We start from the raw sequence: 16244 nt of genomic DNA on the forward strand, positions 1-16244 counted from the left end.
TCCTTCACTGTCCAGTTCTTGCATCCACACATGGTAATTGGGAATACAATGGCCTGGACAATTTTGACTTTAGTGCTCAGTTGTATGCCTTTGCATTTCTGTGTCTTGTCCAGTTCTTTTACAGTTGCTGGCCTTATCCATACTGGTGCTTTGCACAGGCCTGGATGCGTTCTAGGGTTTCCTCGGGGTGTCCTTTACAGATGCCCTAACACGCAGCTGTGGCAGCATAATGGTGGCACCATGTATATTTCTTGAGTACAGTCTCCATTCTGGTCAATGTTTGATCCTAGATATGGGAATTCTTTAACTATTTCAATTTCCTCATGTCGAGATTGAATTTGTGTATTTCTCATGTGGTCATTATTCTTGTTTTCTTTATGTCCAGCATCAGACCTGCCTTTGCACTTTCATCTTTCATCTTTGACCTTTCTTATTTGTCTGTTCCAATTCCTGTGTTCTGCTAATAATATAGCGTCGTCCACATATCTTAGGTTGTTAATGCTCCTTCCTCCTATTTTCATTCCTCCTTTTTCTGATTCTAATTCTGCTTTTCTTATGATGTTTTCAGAATATGTTAAGCAAGTAGGATAGTAGGATGCAGTCTTGCCTGACCCCTATACCTATATGAAACCACTGTGTTTCTCCGAATTCTGTTCTGAAGGTGGCCCCATTTCCTTGGTACAGATTCCTCATCAGGACTTTCAGATGTAGTGGCACCCCCATGTCTTTGAGTATATTCCATAGCTTTCCATGATCTATACAATCAAATGCCTTGCTGTAGTCTATGAAACACCGTCATATGCTTCCAGTGTGGCCACTAGTGCCTTTTCTGAATCCTGCTGGAACCTCTGGAATTTCTCTCTCCATGTATGTACAACAAATGTACAAGGTCAATAATGGTCATAGAGGTAAGGCAAATGTCAAGTAGCTAGTGAAACCTGAAAATCTCTACTTCTTACCCATCAATTGTTAAATGGAGGGCATTAAAGATACTGCAGTTATTGAGAGTTAGTATTTCTACCACAGTAAGGCTGTATTTTATAGCATCTCATTGATGATTATGATGCACTCTGCCTTTAGCACCAAGCTAAGGGTCAAAGTACACACGACAAGAGGGATGCCAGGATAAGTAATCTAGAGTGCATCTACACAGCAGAAATAATGCAGGTCGACACCACTTTAATTGCCAGGGATCCATCTTACAGAATCCTGGGATTTGTTAGTTTTGTGAGTACTAGCACTTTTTTGGTCAGAAAAGGCTAAAGGCCTTGTAAAAATACAAATACTGGGATTCCATAGGATGGAGCTACAGCAGTTAAAGTGATATCAAACTGTATATTTCTACAATGTAGATGCACCTCTGGTCTCTTGAAAGTTTTGCAAATGACACCCATGCATTGAAATCTGGATCAGGACTGTAGGCAGATTAACCTGATAAATACTGCTGCTCTCCCTGCAAAGTTTCATCTCAAAGCTTTACCTCTCACCTTTAAAACTTTACCAGTTAACATGCACATAGAGCTCAGATAGAAGCCATTACAAGTAAAGTTATAAATAATATATAATAATTTTTTTTAATTTTTATCCCACTTTTTGCCAAGCAATCAAAGTGGTGTACAGCAGACTAAAATATATCCATATACAGTATACACAATACCCCCCCCTTAAAACAAGATTAAACAGTATTAAACTAAAACTAACATTTTAAAATCCAAACAATAATCACGGGCAGAATTTGATAAATAGAGAAGTCTTATTTGTGGCCGAGTATTTTATTCTGGGACGTTTTTCATTGTATTGTTTTATGTGAAGGAGTGGAATAAAGAAAATGCAACAATTTTAGTTTTTGAAAATTATTTAGTTCTTAATTAAAATTTAAAATAGTTTTTACAAACTAAATGTTACTTTCTACAAATAATTGGTAATATAGACCCCTTTTATTATACTCCTAAATGTTTGATTTGGGGTGGTATTTAGGGGCCTCTTGGCCATTTTGTGTTTTTAAAGTCTCGTTAAAAAAATCAACTAACAATAAACATGCCAGCAACATGCAATTAATATACTTTTCTTCATTCCAGTTCTTCACTCCTGTTGTACTCCATTCCCATTATTGTGCAACTAATAAATGATGTTAATGAGTTACCCCCCCCCTTTTTTTTTAAAAAGATGTAATGAGTGGCTATCTGCCTTTTAAAAATAACATTCCAAACTCTGCACATATGAATGGATGTGGAGAATTAAATGTGAGTAAGCTGCTATTTCACAGCAAAACAGCACCACAATGTGTGTTATTCTGGCATTCCACTCAGGCACTTCCCAGGTCTGCTAGAACAAATGTTTTGGATTGCTCTCTGCCATGTTGGCACTCTGATGTTGTATTCCTAAGTGCCTGTCAGCTGGGAAGTGAGATGGAAAGTACTACTGCCAGAACCAGATGAACACCGCTAATCCAGGCTAGGCCTAGCCATTATCCCCATTAACTGCACATTCAGAGCACTGATCAGTTATTCTTTCTGATACCTTTTCTGGAGCTCCTTGCATAAAAAACTGGTCCACCAATTCCCAGTTGTAAAACCTCTCTCCATCACTCACTCACCCTGTTTTGCTTAATTTTGGTTGATGGTTGAAGGACTAAACCTTTGGCTAGTGATGGGCAGCCTGTGGTCCTCCAGATGATGGTAGCACCTATCATCCCTCATCACTGGCTATGTTTTGTTAGTGCCGATGGAAACTTGGCCAGACCACAATGACCATAATCTTTGATTATTGGCATTGCTGTGTGGGGCTGGTGGGCTTTGTGATTAACCACTTTAGGGTCATAGGCTCTTTTCCCTTTCTTGATAGCAATTGCGGATCAGTATTTTCAATAAGTGTGCCACAAATCACTGCTTTGTGCTTTACTCCAGTTGTAGTCCCAAGAGCACTAAAGCTGTATCTGATTTGTTACATTTATACCCTGCCTTCTTCAAGATGGTATAGATGTCTTTTTGCCAGGGTGACCAGCTGTCATAAACACAAAGGAGGACAAGGAACCACAAACAGTAGGGCATTAAAGAAAAATGTAGGACATTACAAAATAAAAGCTAAAAGACTAATATCAAGATAAATCATGTTTCTTAGTCATGCTCAAAATAGAGGACATTTTGGAATTCTTCCTGGGCCAAAGGCTGGAATGTAGGGGATGGAAAAAGAGGACATCTGGTCACCCTTCTCTTTGCCCTCTTTATCTTCACTACAACCTTGGAAATCAAGTTGCGGGGAGGCACTGGTCAAAAATTAGTTACTGAGTAAACTGGCTCAATTGGGACTAGAACCTGGACCTCAAAAGTTCAAATCCCCAACTCTAACCACTGCACCGCATGGGCTCTTTATAATGTAGAACTTACCATTTCATGAAACAGCAGCGGGCAAACTTCAGTTTGAACTATTGCTCATGTATCATAGGGCAATTGCATGTTTCTAGTAAATGACCAAGTATACTCTTTGGTTTTAATTAGTGCAGGACAGACAATTGCAGACTAAATGATTATAATATGCAGAAGACAGAGAAGGGCCTTCAGCAGTGTGCAGTTGTTGGTTGGGGTGGGGGACAGTGGCATTCAGGCAGTAGTCCCTAGTACTGCAATTACAAATGCACAAGACTCTCTCTGTTATTATCTGTGAAACACTGGAGGGAAAGTAAGGCAGATGGGAGAGGGAGGCACAAGTATATAAACCTTATTCCAGGCCATCACTAAGTCCATGCAAATAGTCCTTTCCAAAATTCCCAAACTGTTCTTTTGTCCCACAAGTTAACTTCTTCATGTTCTCAGCATCTCAGCCGGCATTCTGAAAAAATGACAAGAAGGGTTGTTAAGTAAGGCTAGGGCTGTTGCTACACTGCAGATTAGTGTAGCTTTAACTAGCATGACTCCATGCTATGGAATCCTGGGATTTGTAGTCTGGTGGGCCACCAGGGCTCTCTGGCAGACCAGCCTGAAAACCTCACCAAGTTACAAATCCCAGAATTCCACAGGATGGAGCCTTGACCATTAAATTGGTGTTAAACTGCTTTATTTCTGCAGTGTAGCTACACTGAAGAATTAATGCAGTCAGACACTGCTTTAACTGCCATGGCTCCATCCTACAGAATCCTGGGATCTGAAGTTTGTTGTGGCACCAGAGCTCTCTGACAGCAAAGGCTAAATATCTCACAAAACTACAAGTCCCAGGATTTGATAGCATTAAGCCATGGCAGTTGAAGTGGTGTCAAACGGCATTAATTATGCAGTGTAGATGCAGCCTAGAAGTGGATAGACCTGCCAGTTCTGTTTTCTCCTGTATTTACATTTTTATGTTCTCTTTATGTCAATTTTTGATAAACTCTAGTTAAAAACAAGCCCATTGAAATTCTCCCCAATGTGCGCTGATTAACTTAAGTGGGCCCAACATGGAGATGATCATGTTTGGTAGATGCCATGTCATTGGAGAAGTCAATCCAACCTGAGTTTTATTCTAAAATTTAAAGGAGATATCCAAGGTCCTGAACCTGGTCACCAAAATAGTTTCAAGACCTTGGATAGCTCCTTCAAAGCCAGAGTGGTTTTACTGCTTGACTGACATGGGAGCTACCCGTTATAACTGCCTGCCTTGTAGCTGTGAAAGACATGCTGCCTATTAAAGGTGAGAAAAACCAATTTAGTATTACCACAAACATGGCTGAAAATGCAGGGATTCAAGGTCAGCCTTTGAAGGCCTGATATCCAAATCCCACCTCTGCCTAAATGAAGTGTGGGCAACCTCAACAGGTCCAAGGAACTATTTTTGCTGTCTTTCAGGTATTGATAGAGCTGTGTTGTTGTTGTTTGCCTTCAAGTTCCAATTTATGGCAACACTAAGGCCATATTAAAGGGTTTTCTTGGCAAGATTTATTCAGAGAGGGTTTGCTTTTGTCAGAGGCTGAGAGATGTGACTTCCCCCAAAGTCACCCAGTGGGCTTCTATGGCTGAGAGGGGATTCGAACCCTGATCTCCAAAGTCATAGTCTGAGTTCAACTAACCACTGTCTCTCATTGGTAGGGTACACCTGCCTATTTTTCAAAGTCCCAACTACCTGACACCCAGTAGTCTCAGCATGGGAAAGGTGTAAAAATACCAATATTAAGAACCTTCTGAAGTAATTGGATTTGTGAGCCACTTTGAGTCCCTTTGGGGAGAAAGGCGGCATATAAATGAAATGAAATAAATAAATAGGTTGTATTTGATTCTCTCTTGATTGTTTTAGGCTTGAAACAGCCCACCTTGGAAAAAAAAACCCAAAAAAACTTTACTGGAAGGCAAAATAGCCTTTGCATGTGCTCCCTGCAGGCTTTGGGGTAGGTGTCAGGACTCATGCTGAAGGTCCTGCAGGCTGCATGAAGTCCATTGGGTATACTTTGCCTACCTCTGAACAAATCTGCTAGTTTCAGTTTATTCCACAGTCTTTCTTTTAAAATGCCTCTAATAATGTTGAGTTTTGTAAAGTTCCTACCAAAAAGCAGATGGAACACAGTTCTTATCCATCCTTCAGTGAGACTTGAGATTTTTCCATGTGTTTGTGCGCACACACAGACACATGCCTGTCTGCTTTTTTGGGACAAAAAGATCTAGCACGTGGTCATCATTTCATATTTCAGTGGTGAAAATGATGAGGTAGAATCACTTAGGATGAGAGGCTACTGTTAGAACAGAATATGGAGAAACAGAATGGTTCCCAACTGGCAAAGAGGTCAGGCAAGGCTGCATTCTATCACCCTATTTGTTCAACTTGTTTGCAGAAAATATAATAAGAATAGCACGTTTAGACTCAGAAGAAGAAGGCAGAAGGAATATCAATAATCTGAAATATGCAGGTGACACCATACTACTAGCAGACTTGGAACAATTATTAAGAAAGGTTAAGGAAGAAAATGTAAAGGCAGGCTTATTGGTAGATATAAAGAAAACAAAAATAATTACCATGGAGGATCTGGTAATTCAACCTAGACAATGAGGAAATCAAAATAGTTAAAGATTGTTTATACCTTAGATCAAACACTGATCAGAATGGGGATTGCAGTCAAGAAATAGGAAGAAGACTAAGAATGGAAAGGACAGCCATGAAAGAACAAGACAAGATCCTAAAGAGTAAAGATATATAACTGAGCACTGCAGTTAGAATCTACCAAGCCATTTAATTCCCCATCACCATGTACAATTGCAAGAGCTGGACACTGGAGAAAGTGGATAAAAAGAAAATCAACTCATTTGAGATGTGATGCTGGAGAAGAGTTCTGAGGATACCATGGATGGCCAAAAATAGGCAAACAAATGGGTCCTTGAACAGATCAATCCTGACTGCTCCCTGGAAGCCAAGATGATCAAATTGAGGCTGTTGTACTTTGGCCACACCATGAGAAGATAAAAATCATTGGAAAAGACAATGATGCTGGGAAAGGTCAAAGGCAGTAGAAAGAAAGGAAGACCGCATGCTGGATGGCATGGGCCTGAATCTATAATACCTAAGTAGAGCGGTGGAGTTTAGAGGGGCTTGAAGATGTCTGAACAGGCTCACTTCAAGATGAAAGGCCTGCTGTTAGATACTTTCAAGAATAAATTCAGGGTTACATGTTTTGTATCTAATGAACAAAGATGTTCCCAATAACCAGAGATGTTTATGAGGAATTATGACATATGGGTTCAAAGGGGGGGCATCCTCCTCCCACCTAAATGTAGCATCAACACCATTCACACCCTGTCATTCCCCAAATGCTGCAGTTCAACATTCATTATTCATTGAGGTCATGCGATTATTACTTTTCCTCTTCTGGTGACTTTCACTGTTAATGTTCCATCTTGGGTCATGGCCACGTTTACCCTTGGAATGAGACAAAATCTACAGCTGTGCAAAGTGCTCCATGTTGTATCTTGTTATATCTTCAGACCAATTCAACTGTCAAGAAAGGGCACTGCCAGGACAGTGCCAGTCCAGAAATGCATAAAGGAAATTGAATATTTGAAAAACTTTTTGTCCATAACATTGACCATAACTAGGCAAGTAGTTCAACGTGCCTCTTCCCTGGCATATTGCTGTTCCTTCAGCTCTCTTGTATAAATTTCACATTCATTTCAGTGCAATGAGGAAACTGTATTTTTCAGTAAACCTTGAGAGCTAGCATTGTGTATTGGTTTGAGCGTTGGACTACAACTCTGAAGATCAGAGTTAGAATCCCTGTTTAAGCATAAAAACCCACTGGATGACCTTGGACAAGTCACAGCCTCAGAGGATGGCAATGGCACCCCCCCTCCTGAAGAAACCTGTCAATAAAACCCTATGATAGGTTTGCCTTAGGGTCACCATAAGTTAAAAATAACATGGAAGCACGTAACAACACTAAAGGAAACAATAGCCAGAGTTACACTAGTCAGAAACTGATTTGTAGTGCACTTTTTTGTATGATAGTGGCTCAGTGGTTAAGATGCTGGCTCTGATGATTGCAACATCAGCAGGCCGGCAGTTTGCAGCCCAAGTGCTGTATGGAGTGAGCTCCTGTCACTATTCCCAGCTTCTGCAAACCTAGCAGTTCGAAAGCATGTAAAAGTGCAAGTAGATAAATAGGTACCACTTTGATGGGAAGGTAACAGCGTTTTGTGCAGCCATGCTGGCCACATGATCTCAGAGTTGTCTTTGACAATGCTGCCCCTTGGTATAGTAATGGAGGTGAGCACCACCCCCTACAGTTGGACACGACTGGACAATCTTGTCAAATAGGAATACCTTTACCCGTTTAAGTCCCCACTATACATAATTGAGCTTGGTTCCTAGTAGGTGTATCTGCAGCATAAGTAACCACGCTTTTTCCTAAGGTACTAGGAAAACTGTAGCTCAAAGATGGGAAAATAGGATGAGGTTGGGAAGCTTGTTTTTTGAACTACAACTTCAGAAATCCCCATCCAGAATGGCCACTGACCGTGCTGGAGGCAGGATTCTGAGAACTTTAGGCCAAAAAAGGAATTTTCCAGTCTTTGCCCATTTCCTTTTTACAGAACTTCAGCTTGCAGAGGACTCCTACAGTACAGTCTTAAGTGTGAAATCTTGTGATATAATGCTTTGTTTTGCCAGATTTTTCTGGTCGCTGTCAGCTATGCATGTACATGTTCCACTCTTTTTGGGAGCTTTTATTGAATCTGTACAAGGCCTCTTCCAAACTTTAAAAATAAAAATAAAGCTAGGGCATAGTTTGTTGATGTGGTCTATGGTCTGAAAAGCAAATTTTCTCCTCTGCACTCCCCCCCCTAGATTTATAATGCAAGAATGCCATTTCACTGATGTACTTTAGCACTATCGCACACACACCATAAAGAGAGAAAGCAGGAGGAGAAAATTATGGTTTCGTGTACCAATATGTCTTGTAATTAAAGAGAAACTCACTTAAGAGTGGGAATAAAATGTGGTAGCTGGTGCCAGGAATTGCCAGAAAATAGCCTGGGACAAAAGAAACATCATTTGCATACTTGCAAATGAATCCAATATCTATAGCAATGAACACCTGGACCTTCAGCAACTTTCTATCACATTTGTCCTGTCTGGAGGCGCCAACAGTTGTAGTCCTCTCCCCACAAAAGAAGGGACTTTTCCAAGCTCTGGAAATGTGTGTCTTTTAACAAAGAAACCTGAGCTGAGCACTCACTGCTGGCTGTAATTCCCAGGATTCTTGGGAAGAAGCCCATGCTTGTCAAATTGGGTGGTTTTTTTTTTAAGTGGATAGAAATATTGTAGAGTTCATTTGCAGTAATATTGCATAATCTGCTTCTCACTTAGGGAATAGTGAATATAACTTAGCTTTTGTCTAAAGGAAGTTTCTGTATTTGATATCTTAATTAACTTGGAAGCCTTCATAAAAAGTAATAATTAGTAACTTGGACCTCCCTCCCCGAAAAAGCAGCCTCTTCTGTAGGGAATGCAGTCATCAACAGTATTATTATGCACATTTTAATTTACATCGCTTGTTATGTTCCTAGCAGTTATGACCATCTGCACCAGCATAGCTATATTCCTTCATCATTTGCCAGACTTTGCATTATGTAACGACCTGTATTATCCTTGGTGTGTGTGGAATTGCTTCATTGTATGTAATATCTCCATTGGACTTGTGCCTTTAGTGGCAGCCTTAACTGACCTTTAACACTGGTCGCTGGCAATAGGCCTCAATTGGGCCAGCTTTCCTTTGCCAAATGTTGATGCTTTAACATCCAGAAATGAAATAGGCTGTTTGTCTCACTCATTCTTCATAAATATCCATTGGGGCCTGAAGGTTAGATTCATCAAAGGAAAAGAAAATGAGTTTTGAAGGTTAGGATCAAAATCAAATTCTTCGATAAGTAATCTAGATGAATGCAAGATGAATTTCTAATGAAAGACAAGGAATACTTAAATACAGAGCAAAACGTTTTTGAAAGCTGTGATGAATGCATTATCACAGCTTTATCCTCTCAGAAAGGGATATTTGTAGAATTCACCACCCTCCCTTACCAAGGTTAAAAACAGAAATAGTGTTAAGGATATTTATACAAGCATTTGAAGTTGTAAACAAACGCCACAGTCCTGGCTGCATCAGAGAACAAAACCAGATGGAACACATTTATATCTGTAGGGATTTAATGACATATGGCTACTGCATGCTTTACATTCTCAAAAATCTGGAAAACACACACAAAAAGCTGCATGCCTTGCACATATTCGCCAAAGAGGATGAAATATCCTGCATTTTGGTAAAGCCATTTAGGCTGCAGCTAGCTATGCTTGTGCATCAGTGTACTCCCACAGGTGTAAAGGAAACTACTCCATAGAATAGTAAATGTAGATTGATGCTTTATAGTCCCAGCACAATCCCATGCATCAAGGGTAGCTGGTAGATATGCTGCAGGGGCAGCAAATGCACTCCTGATTTTACTACCACTTTTCCTGCAGCTGCTCTGAGTTGAATGGGAACTCTGCCAGGGCTGAAACTCTGATCTAGGACTGGAAGAGCTCCCTCCAACCTCAGAACAGTTGCAGGAAGGCTGGTAGTAAAATCAATTGTGGGTGCTGTTCTATACATGTCTAACCTGGGATTAATGCCAACTGAGCCAAGCAAGGTTTACCTCTAAGTTAACTGCCAGAGTCTCTTCCTGCATTTTAGTTTTCCCTATCTCTGTAGCTGCAGATGATAGCCCTGTTGGCCAAAGAATGTACAGTCAACGTGTGAAGCAGGTAATGTAGTGAGATGGTTTTCATTAGGATGCATGATCTCATGCTAAGACAAAACAAAACAAACAACAATAACCTGTAATCTTATGGAAGGGACAATTCTGTGTGCATGAAGACCATCAAAAATCTCTTGGAACATTACAATATTTGCAATACCTATTTGCATGGCCATCCCTTAGCCACTTTGAACATACTTTTTAGTGGAAAAATGGGACTTAATTCAATAAAGCAAGCAAGGAAGTGCGTCAGTCTAAGCACACTTAATAATTCTTATTTGCAAGGAAAATATTTAGGTAAAGGAAATGTGTTTCTGAAAACAGATGGTACAGAAGTAAATAAACAATGCACTAATTAAAGTTAAATCCTGTAGACCGTGCAAAGGCAAAATCAATTGAAGGCAGTGCTGCTTAGCCTGTCTGATGTCAGACTGGTAAACTTTTCTTTTCCTAATGTGCCAGGGATTGATACTACAACAGACAAACAAACAAACAGTCCCCATTGGCTATATCTGTTTCTTTATATCTTGGCAGTTTGCCATGGATCAACAAATGATGGCTCACAGACTGGCACTGGTCCATAGTCCACCCCTTTGAATAGCACAGATCTAAAGTACTGATTTTAAAACTAGGATCTCAGAAGTCTTAGGATCCTTTGAAAGTTTATCAGTGGCTCACCAATGAGAAGATCTCAAAACTACAACAGCAGGAATGGCAGTTTTGTGGCCCCAGCTGTATTTAATCCCCCTAGTAATGTGCAGATGACCTTTTCTTTTGCTTCTGGTCATTTCTCTACCAGTGTGGTGATGCAAGTTGGTGCTTCTTCTCATATGTAGCTAAGGCACAGTACAGACCACCCAAAAAGACCAGCCTGCTGGCTCCTCTTGTTGCTCTGCAGGAGCGCCGCAGCAAACAAATTGCGCGCGCTGCTGCGGAGCAAAAAAGGAGCACCCGCAAGCAGCTCCTTTTTGCAGCATGGTGACATCGCAGTTGTGCCACCCTGTTTGGAAGTGGTGCAGCTATGATGTCACTGTTACGCGCACCATCTGGAAGTCTAGAAGTCAAGAAAAGGTGGGTGTAAATGGGATGAATGAATGAAAGAATGCATGCATGATTGGAAAATGATTAACCAAAAAGATTAGGGACTTGTATAAATATATTAGGGAATTCACTAGCTGGACTTCAGAGGCATGATCTATGGAATGAAACTGAAACTGATTCAAAGAGATTCAATTAACAGCAGTGCTTGCTAAAATCAAGGCCAAGTAATGCAGCCTTAATGAAGATGTATAGGCAACTGAAATACGGTGGAAACGTGGGAAACACCTGTCCTAATATATATTGGCAAACATATCTTTTGTTGTTGTTGCAAAAACTGATGAAAAACAAAGGAGATGAGAAAGACAAGGGAGGTAATGTCCTACAATGAAGAACCCATGCTCTGCTGCCAGTTAAGTGTGGAAATGTTTTCTGAGGTCAGAGGGTTGTGTTTCTATATTCTCCCAATTGAATCTGCCCTATGACTCTCTGTCGAAGTGAGCTTGAATAACTAGGATAGGGGACTGAACTGAAAAGGGTTTAATGCGAGGACTAGTACTGAATACAAGAATTAAGGGTACCTAGGCCCATGGATTTGATTGAATATAAGAATTGCTAGCTCTGTGGTGAGTCATGGTCACAGTTAATAGTCAGTAATCAAGAGTTATTTACCAATTTATTCACAAAAGCCATGAATTCTTTTTCCATGTGTTGAAGGTGAAATTACTATCCAAATATCTCTTTGAAGCTTGACCAGAACTTGTGAAAAGTTACTTTTTCAGACTTCAGTTCCACAAATCTCCAAGCCAGCATAGCAACTGGTAATCCCCCAAATAACTTTTCCAAGCTCTGATCTTGGCAACTCTTTCTTAAATGTAGGCCAGATTGCTGGCTGTTAATTTTATACCATAACGGTTAATGGGAATAATTGAAAATGAAAACTGCTCCTATTTGCATTGCCCCATCCTGGTTTCCCTTAATTGGATGGCACAGAGATTACACAGCATGTCTCTTTAATCATGCAGTGAATTGATAGAAATTTGAGAAATGGCTTTTATGTAGACAGAGAGACTGAATATGACATTACATATGTGATATTTGGGGTGTTTGCTCCCCTTTCCCCTTTCCTTAGATTTTTGTTCTGCCTCCCCTCATATATTTTCTTTGTTCCGCAACTACTTTTGCTCTGGGGCTGTCAGAAGGAGAACAACAGATAGCTTGATTAGATAGGCCAACCATGTACGACGCCAACAGCTGCCTTGGTGACTTGCCAGGAATCCAACAGCTCTGCTTGCATAGGAATTTGCATAATTTTATAAACACAAAAATTAAATCTGGATGCAAACATACGGATATAAAACACCATTTGTCTTGCTAAAAACAATAGGTGGGATAAACAACCCCGTCTTTTGATTGTGAGAGTTACAGACAACTACTTCAGAAAATCAGTCCAATCTGCAACAACCGCGAGAATCATTCTCCTTATCTTCCATTCCTTAGAGAAGTTTCACATTAAAGTATAGCTTGATGTGAAGTGCTTCACTAAACACATAGAATTGTTAAGCTGTGTTGAAATCTACTAAAATATAATACCAAGTTTACTTGCTCTGGAATATAAAGAGGACTGAGCGTAGATCCACAAACTGGTGCATTAATTTAATGATTCAATTTCTAGCAAACCAGAAATAGATTGAGAATTCATATTTTGTGACTAAATTCTAGAATTATGACATGCGGAGAGGGATGATCAAGGACTAACATAGGGTCTTGGGGGTACATTGGTAATTTCCTGTGATCTAACAATGAAAACTTTGTTGTTCTTAACCGCTGTCAAATCAGCTTTGACTTATAAATGAGAGATCCCCAAGCTACTCTGTCATCAACAGCCCTGCTCAGGGCTTGCAGACTCAGGGCTATGGCTTCCTTGATTGAGCCTGGTCCATCTGGAATATGGTCTTCTTCTTTTCCTGCTGTCATCTACCTTACCAATCGTTATTGTCTTTTCTAGCGAGTTATGGTTTCTCGTGCTGTAGCCAAAGTATGACCGTCTCAGTTTAGTCATCTTGGCTTCTAGGAAAGAGTTCAGGCTTGATTTGCTCTAGGACCCATTTATTTGGCTTTTTTAGTAGTCCATCGTATCCATAGGACGCGTCTCTAGCAGCACATCTCAAATGAGCTGATTTTCTTCCTATCAGTTTTATTTCTATCAACTTTCACAACTATACATAGAAATAGGAAATGCAGTGGTATGGACCATCCTAACTTTGAGTCTAATCCTGCCTTACATATGATATGTTCACCATAAAAGTTAAACAGATATTGTGAAAAAATGCAATGAAAGCTAACAATATCTATTACATCTTTATCCCAGGCTCTCTTCAAGGAGCTCCTGGACAGTGGAGTAGTGAACTCACAATTTTGTGGGGTCAGAGCAATATTAAATATTTTTATTTAGTAGGGTCAGTTATATGCCTTTGAGCTCCCTTGTCCCCTCTTAGCTTAATTACAGTCTTCACAGTAGTATGGGGTGTGTATGTAAGCGTGTGTTTCCCTGAAAACAATATATTATTATTGTGAACTATCCCTGTTCTAATGCAAAATATTTTGGGTTGACTTGATTTTGAATTGGCAATTGAGATTCATTAGCTTTACAATAGCTCAGCTTGTGGTAGAAATGGAAACCTGCAGTCTATCCACACTGCAGAAATAGAGGTTTCACACCAATTTAATTGTTATTGCTCTATGTTATGGAACCCTGGAATTTATAGTTTTGTAAGATCCGTCAGAGAACTGGGGTGCCTCACCAAACTACAAATGCCGTGATTCTGTAGGATTGAATCATGGCAGTTAAAGTGGTGTCAAACTGTTTTATTTCTGCAGTGTGGATAATGCCCCTAAAGTCAGTGATTAGCACCAACTAGTGTAGACCTATTGAGCCAATGGGAACATGGTAAGTCATCACTTATATTATGTTCCATTGATTACCCAGGACTACTCCAGTTGTGATTAACAATTGGATTTAGGCCCAAAATGGCTAGAAATAATTTGTTGATATGTGTCATCATTGTTGCCTGAATTTGGTTGCCTTTAACAGAGGTGTCATTATGGCTGTTGTCAAGATGAGTATTTACTTGAATGCCAAAATTTACCACTACACCAGGGAGTGTAGGCATTGTTCTATTTTTACCTTTAAGATACCTGTAGGATGAAATTAAGCTGGAGCATAATGCATATTGAAGGCCAAGGCTTCTTTTAGAATTTAGTGTCCTTGAGGAAGATGTTTTCATTGCTCTCTAACCAAACTGTACCCTCTTCTTCCTCACCACTGGCCATCTTTCTCCATGTCCAATCAGCATGGCAGATCTTACAAAGAGACAATAGAGCTGGCTTTTCTTTTCCTCATATAAGTTGGCAGTGCATCCCCAATGGGTTCCTCAGATGCACAAACCTCAGTAGGTTTCCAGCAAGGCTGAACTGTCAGATCCTTCCTACCCAAGGACATCTAAACACCAGGATTTGAAGAACCCAGGTCTGCGGTGTTAACACTGGTTGCCACCATAGAACTTTGTTAGAAAAAAACTAAGTTACAAAGCTTTTCTTTCCCAATGTGCCTCCATCAATTTTTTGACAAATCAACAACAACAACAAAAATCTTCTCACAAATTAAGAGAGATGAGTTGGTATTCATTCCTTTTTTAAAAATATTATTATAGGTTACTTCCTTCAGAGTTTCCAGACCTTGAATTATCATTGCAATATAGATTTTCAGAAAAGCACAATTTGAGCAGGAACATATAGCTAATAAACCATAACAGAGTGGTTGATACAATCTCAAATATAGGTATATACCTAAAAGAATTTCTTCCTTTTCTTCTCACAGTCTCCCAGCAAGGTGAAAACCAAAGGCGACTCTACAGAGAATTACTGAAAAACTATAATCGCCTGGAACGGCCTGTCGTGAATGACTCACAACCTCTTGTAGTGGAGCTTCAACTATCATTACTACAGATAATTGATGTGGTAAGTAGGTTATAACATGGCTTCCTTTTCCTGAGTGGAGTTTCAGTAAAACAAGTTTTACTTTGGTATAGAATAGCAAAATAATATTGGTATACAGCATTTGTAAGTCCATGTGAACAAATCTTTCTTCTGTCCCAGTCTCTCTCTTGCCTAATTAAAAACAAATCAGTTACCTCATAATACCTTTTAACCATCTTACTGTATTATTACAAGGGTACTTAAAGAATGGCAGAATCATGGCTTTTTCCCAGTTTTCCCAGGCTTGTTTATGTCTGGAGCAGAATTTTAATAATATTAAGTTGAATTGTTGACAGGCAAAAGTCTCCATATCACAATACGGAGATACTGCACAGTTATTTCTTCTTGTAAAAGTAGTCCCGTGTAGCCAGATTTATCTATGGTGTCAGATTGTGATTTATCCCTTACTAATGGTACTGCTGACTAGGGTTCATGGGATCTGTAGTCCCACCATAACAGGAGAACCACAACTTTCACTTCCATTTTAGAGGAACTCAAAATGATAATGCATCACAGTAACAAGAAATGTACAAACAGTGTTTCCCTCAATGAGTTAATAGTGCACCATAATAATGAAAATGTGTAGCACACATAGAAGAGAACATGTTGAAAAAAAATCCTGATGTAGCTGATTCTACATCTCATTTTGTGTGGGTGATTTCACTATAAAGCTGAACCATTAGAGAATTATGTGTGGATACTATTGACTGTCAGAAATGATCTTGTTAATTTGTCCCTAATGATGGTGAATATGGGCTCTGCTGAGAGTGGGCGGCAGTACTTCTGCTTTATTGAACCCAAAATAAAAGGGGGTAAGGCAGTGTGAATTGACTTTGGTTGGTGAGAAAATCAGTGATGAGCAGTTTCATTGAATTAGTTGAGCAGACATATACAGGACTGGATGTCTGGAAATTAATACAGTTTTGT

At 39.7% G+C, this 16244-nt stretch overlaps 1 protein-coding gene across 1 annotated transcript in view; it reads left to right on the forward strand.

The window, feature by feature from the left end:
- The first annotated feature begins 12516 nt into the window (after window positions 1–12516).
- The window catches only part of LOC121920555 (neuronal acetylcholine receptor subunit alpha-7-like), a 119825-nt gene continuing 116097 nt past the window's right edge, over window positions 12517–16244 (forward strand). Inside the window, exons 1-2 of the mRNA XM_042447681.1 lie at window positions 12517–12541; window positions 15121–15299. Coding sequence (XP_042303615.1) covers window positions 12517–12541; window positions 15121–15299 — 204 coding nt within the window. The remainder of the gene's footprint in view (window positions 12542–15120; window positions 15300–16244) is intronic.

Source organism: Sceloporus undulatus, chromosome 2, assembly GCF_019175285.1.
Source record: "Sceloporus undulatus isolate JIND9_A2432 ecotype Alabama chromosome 2, SceUnd_v1.1, whole genome shotgun sequence".
Lineage (NCBI taxonomy): Eukaryota > Metazoa > Chordata > Lepidosauria > Squamata > Phrynosomatidae > Sceloporus > Sceloporus undulatus.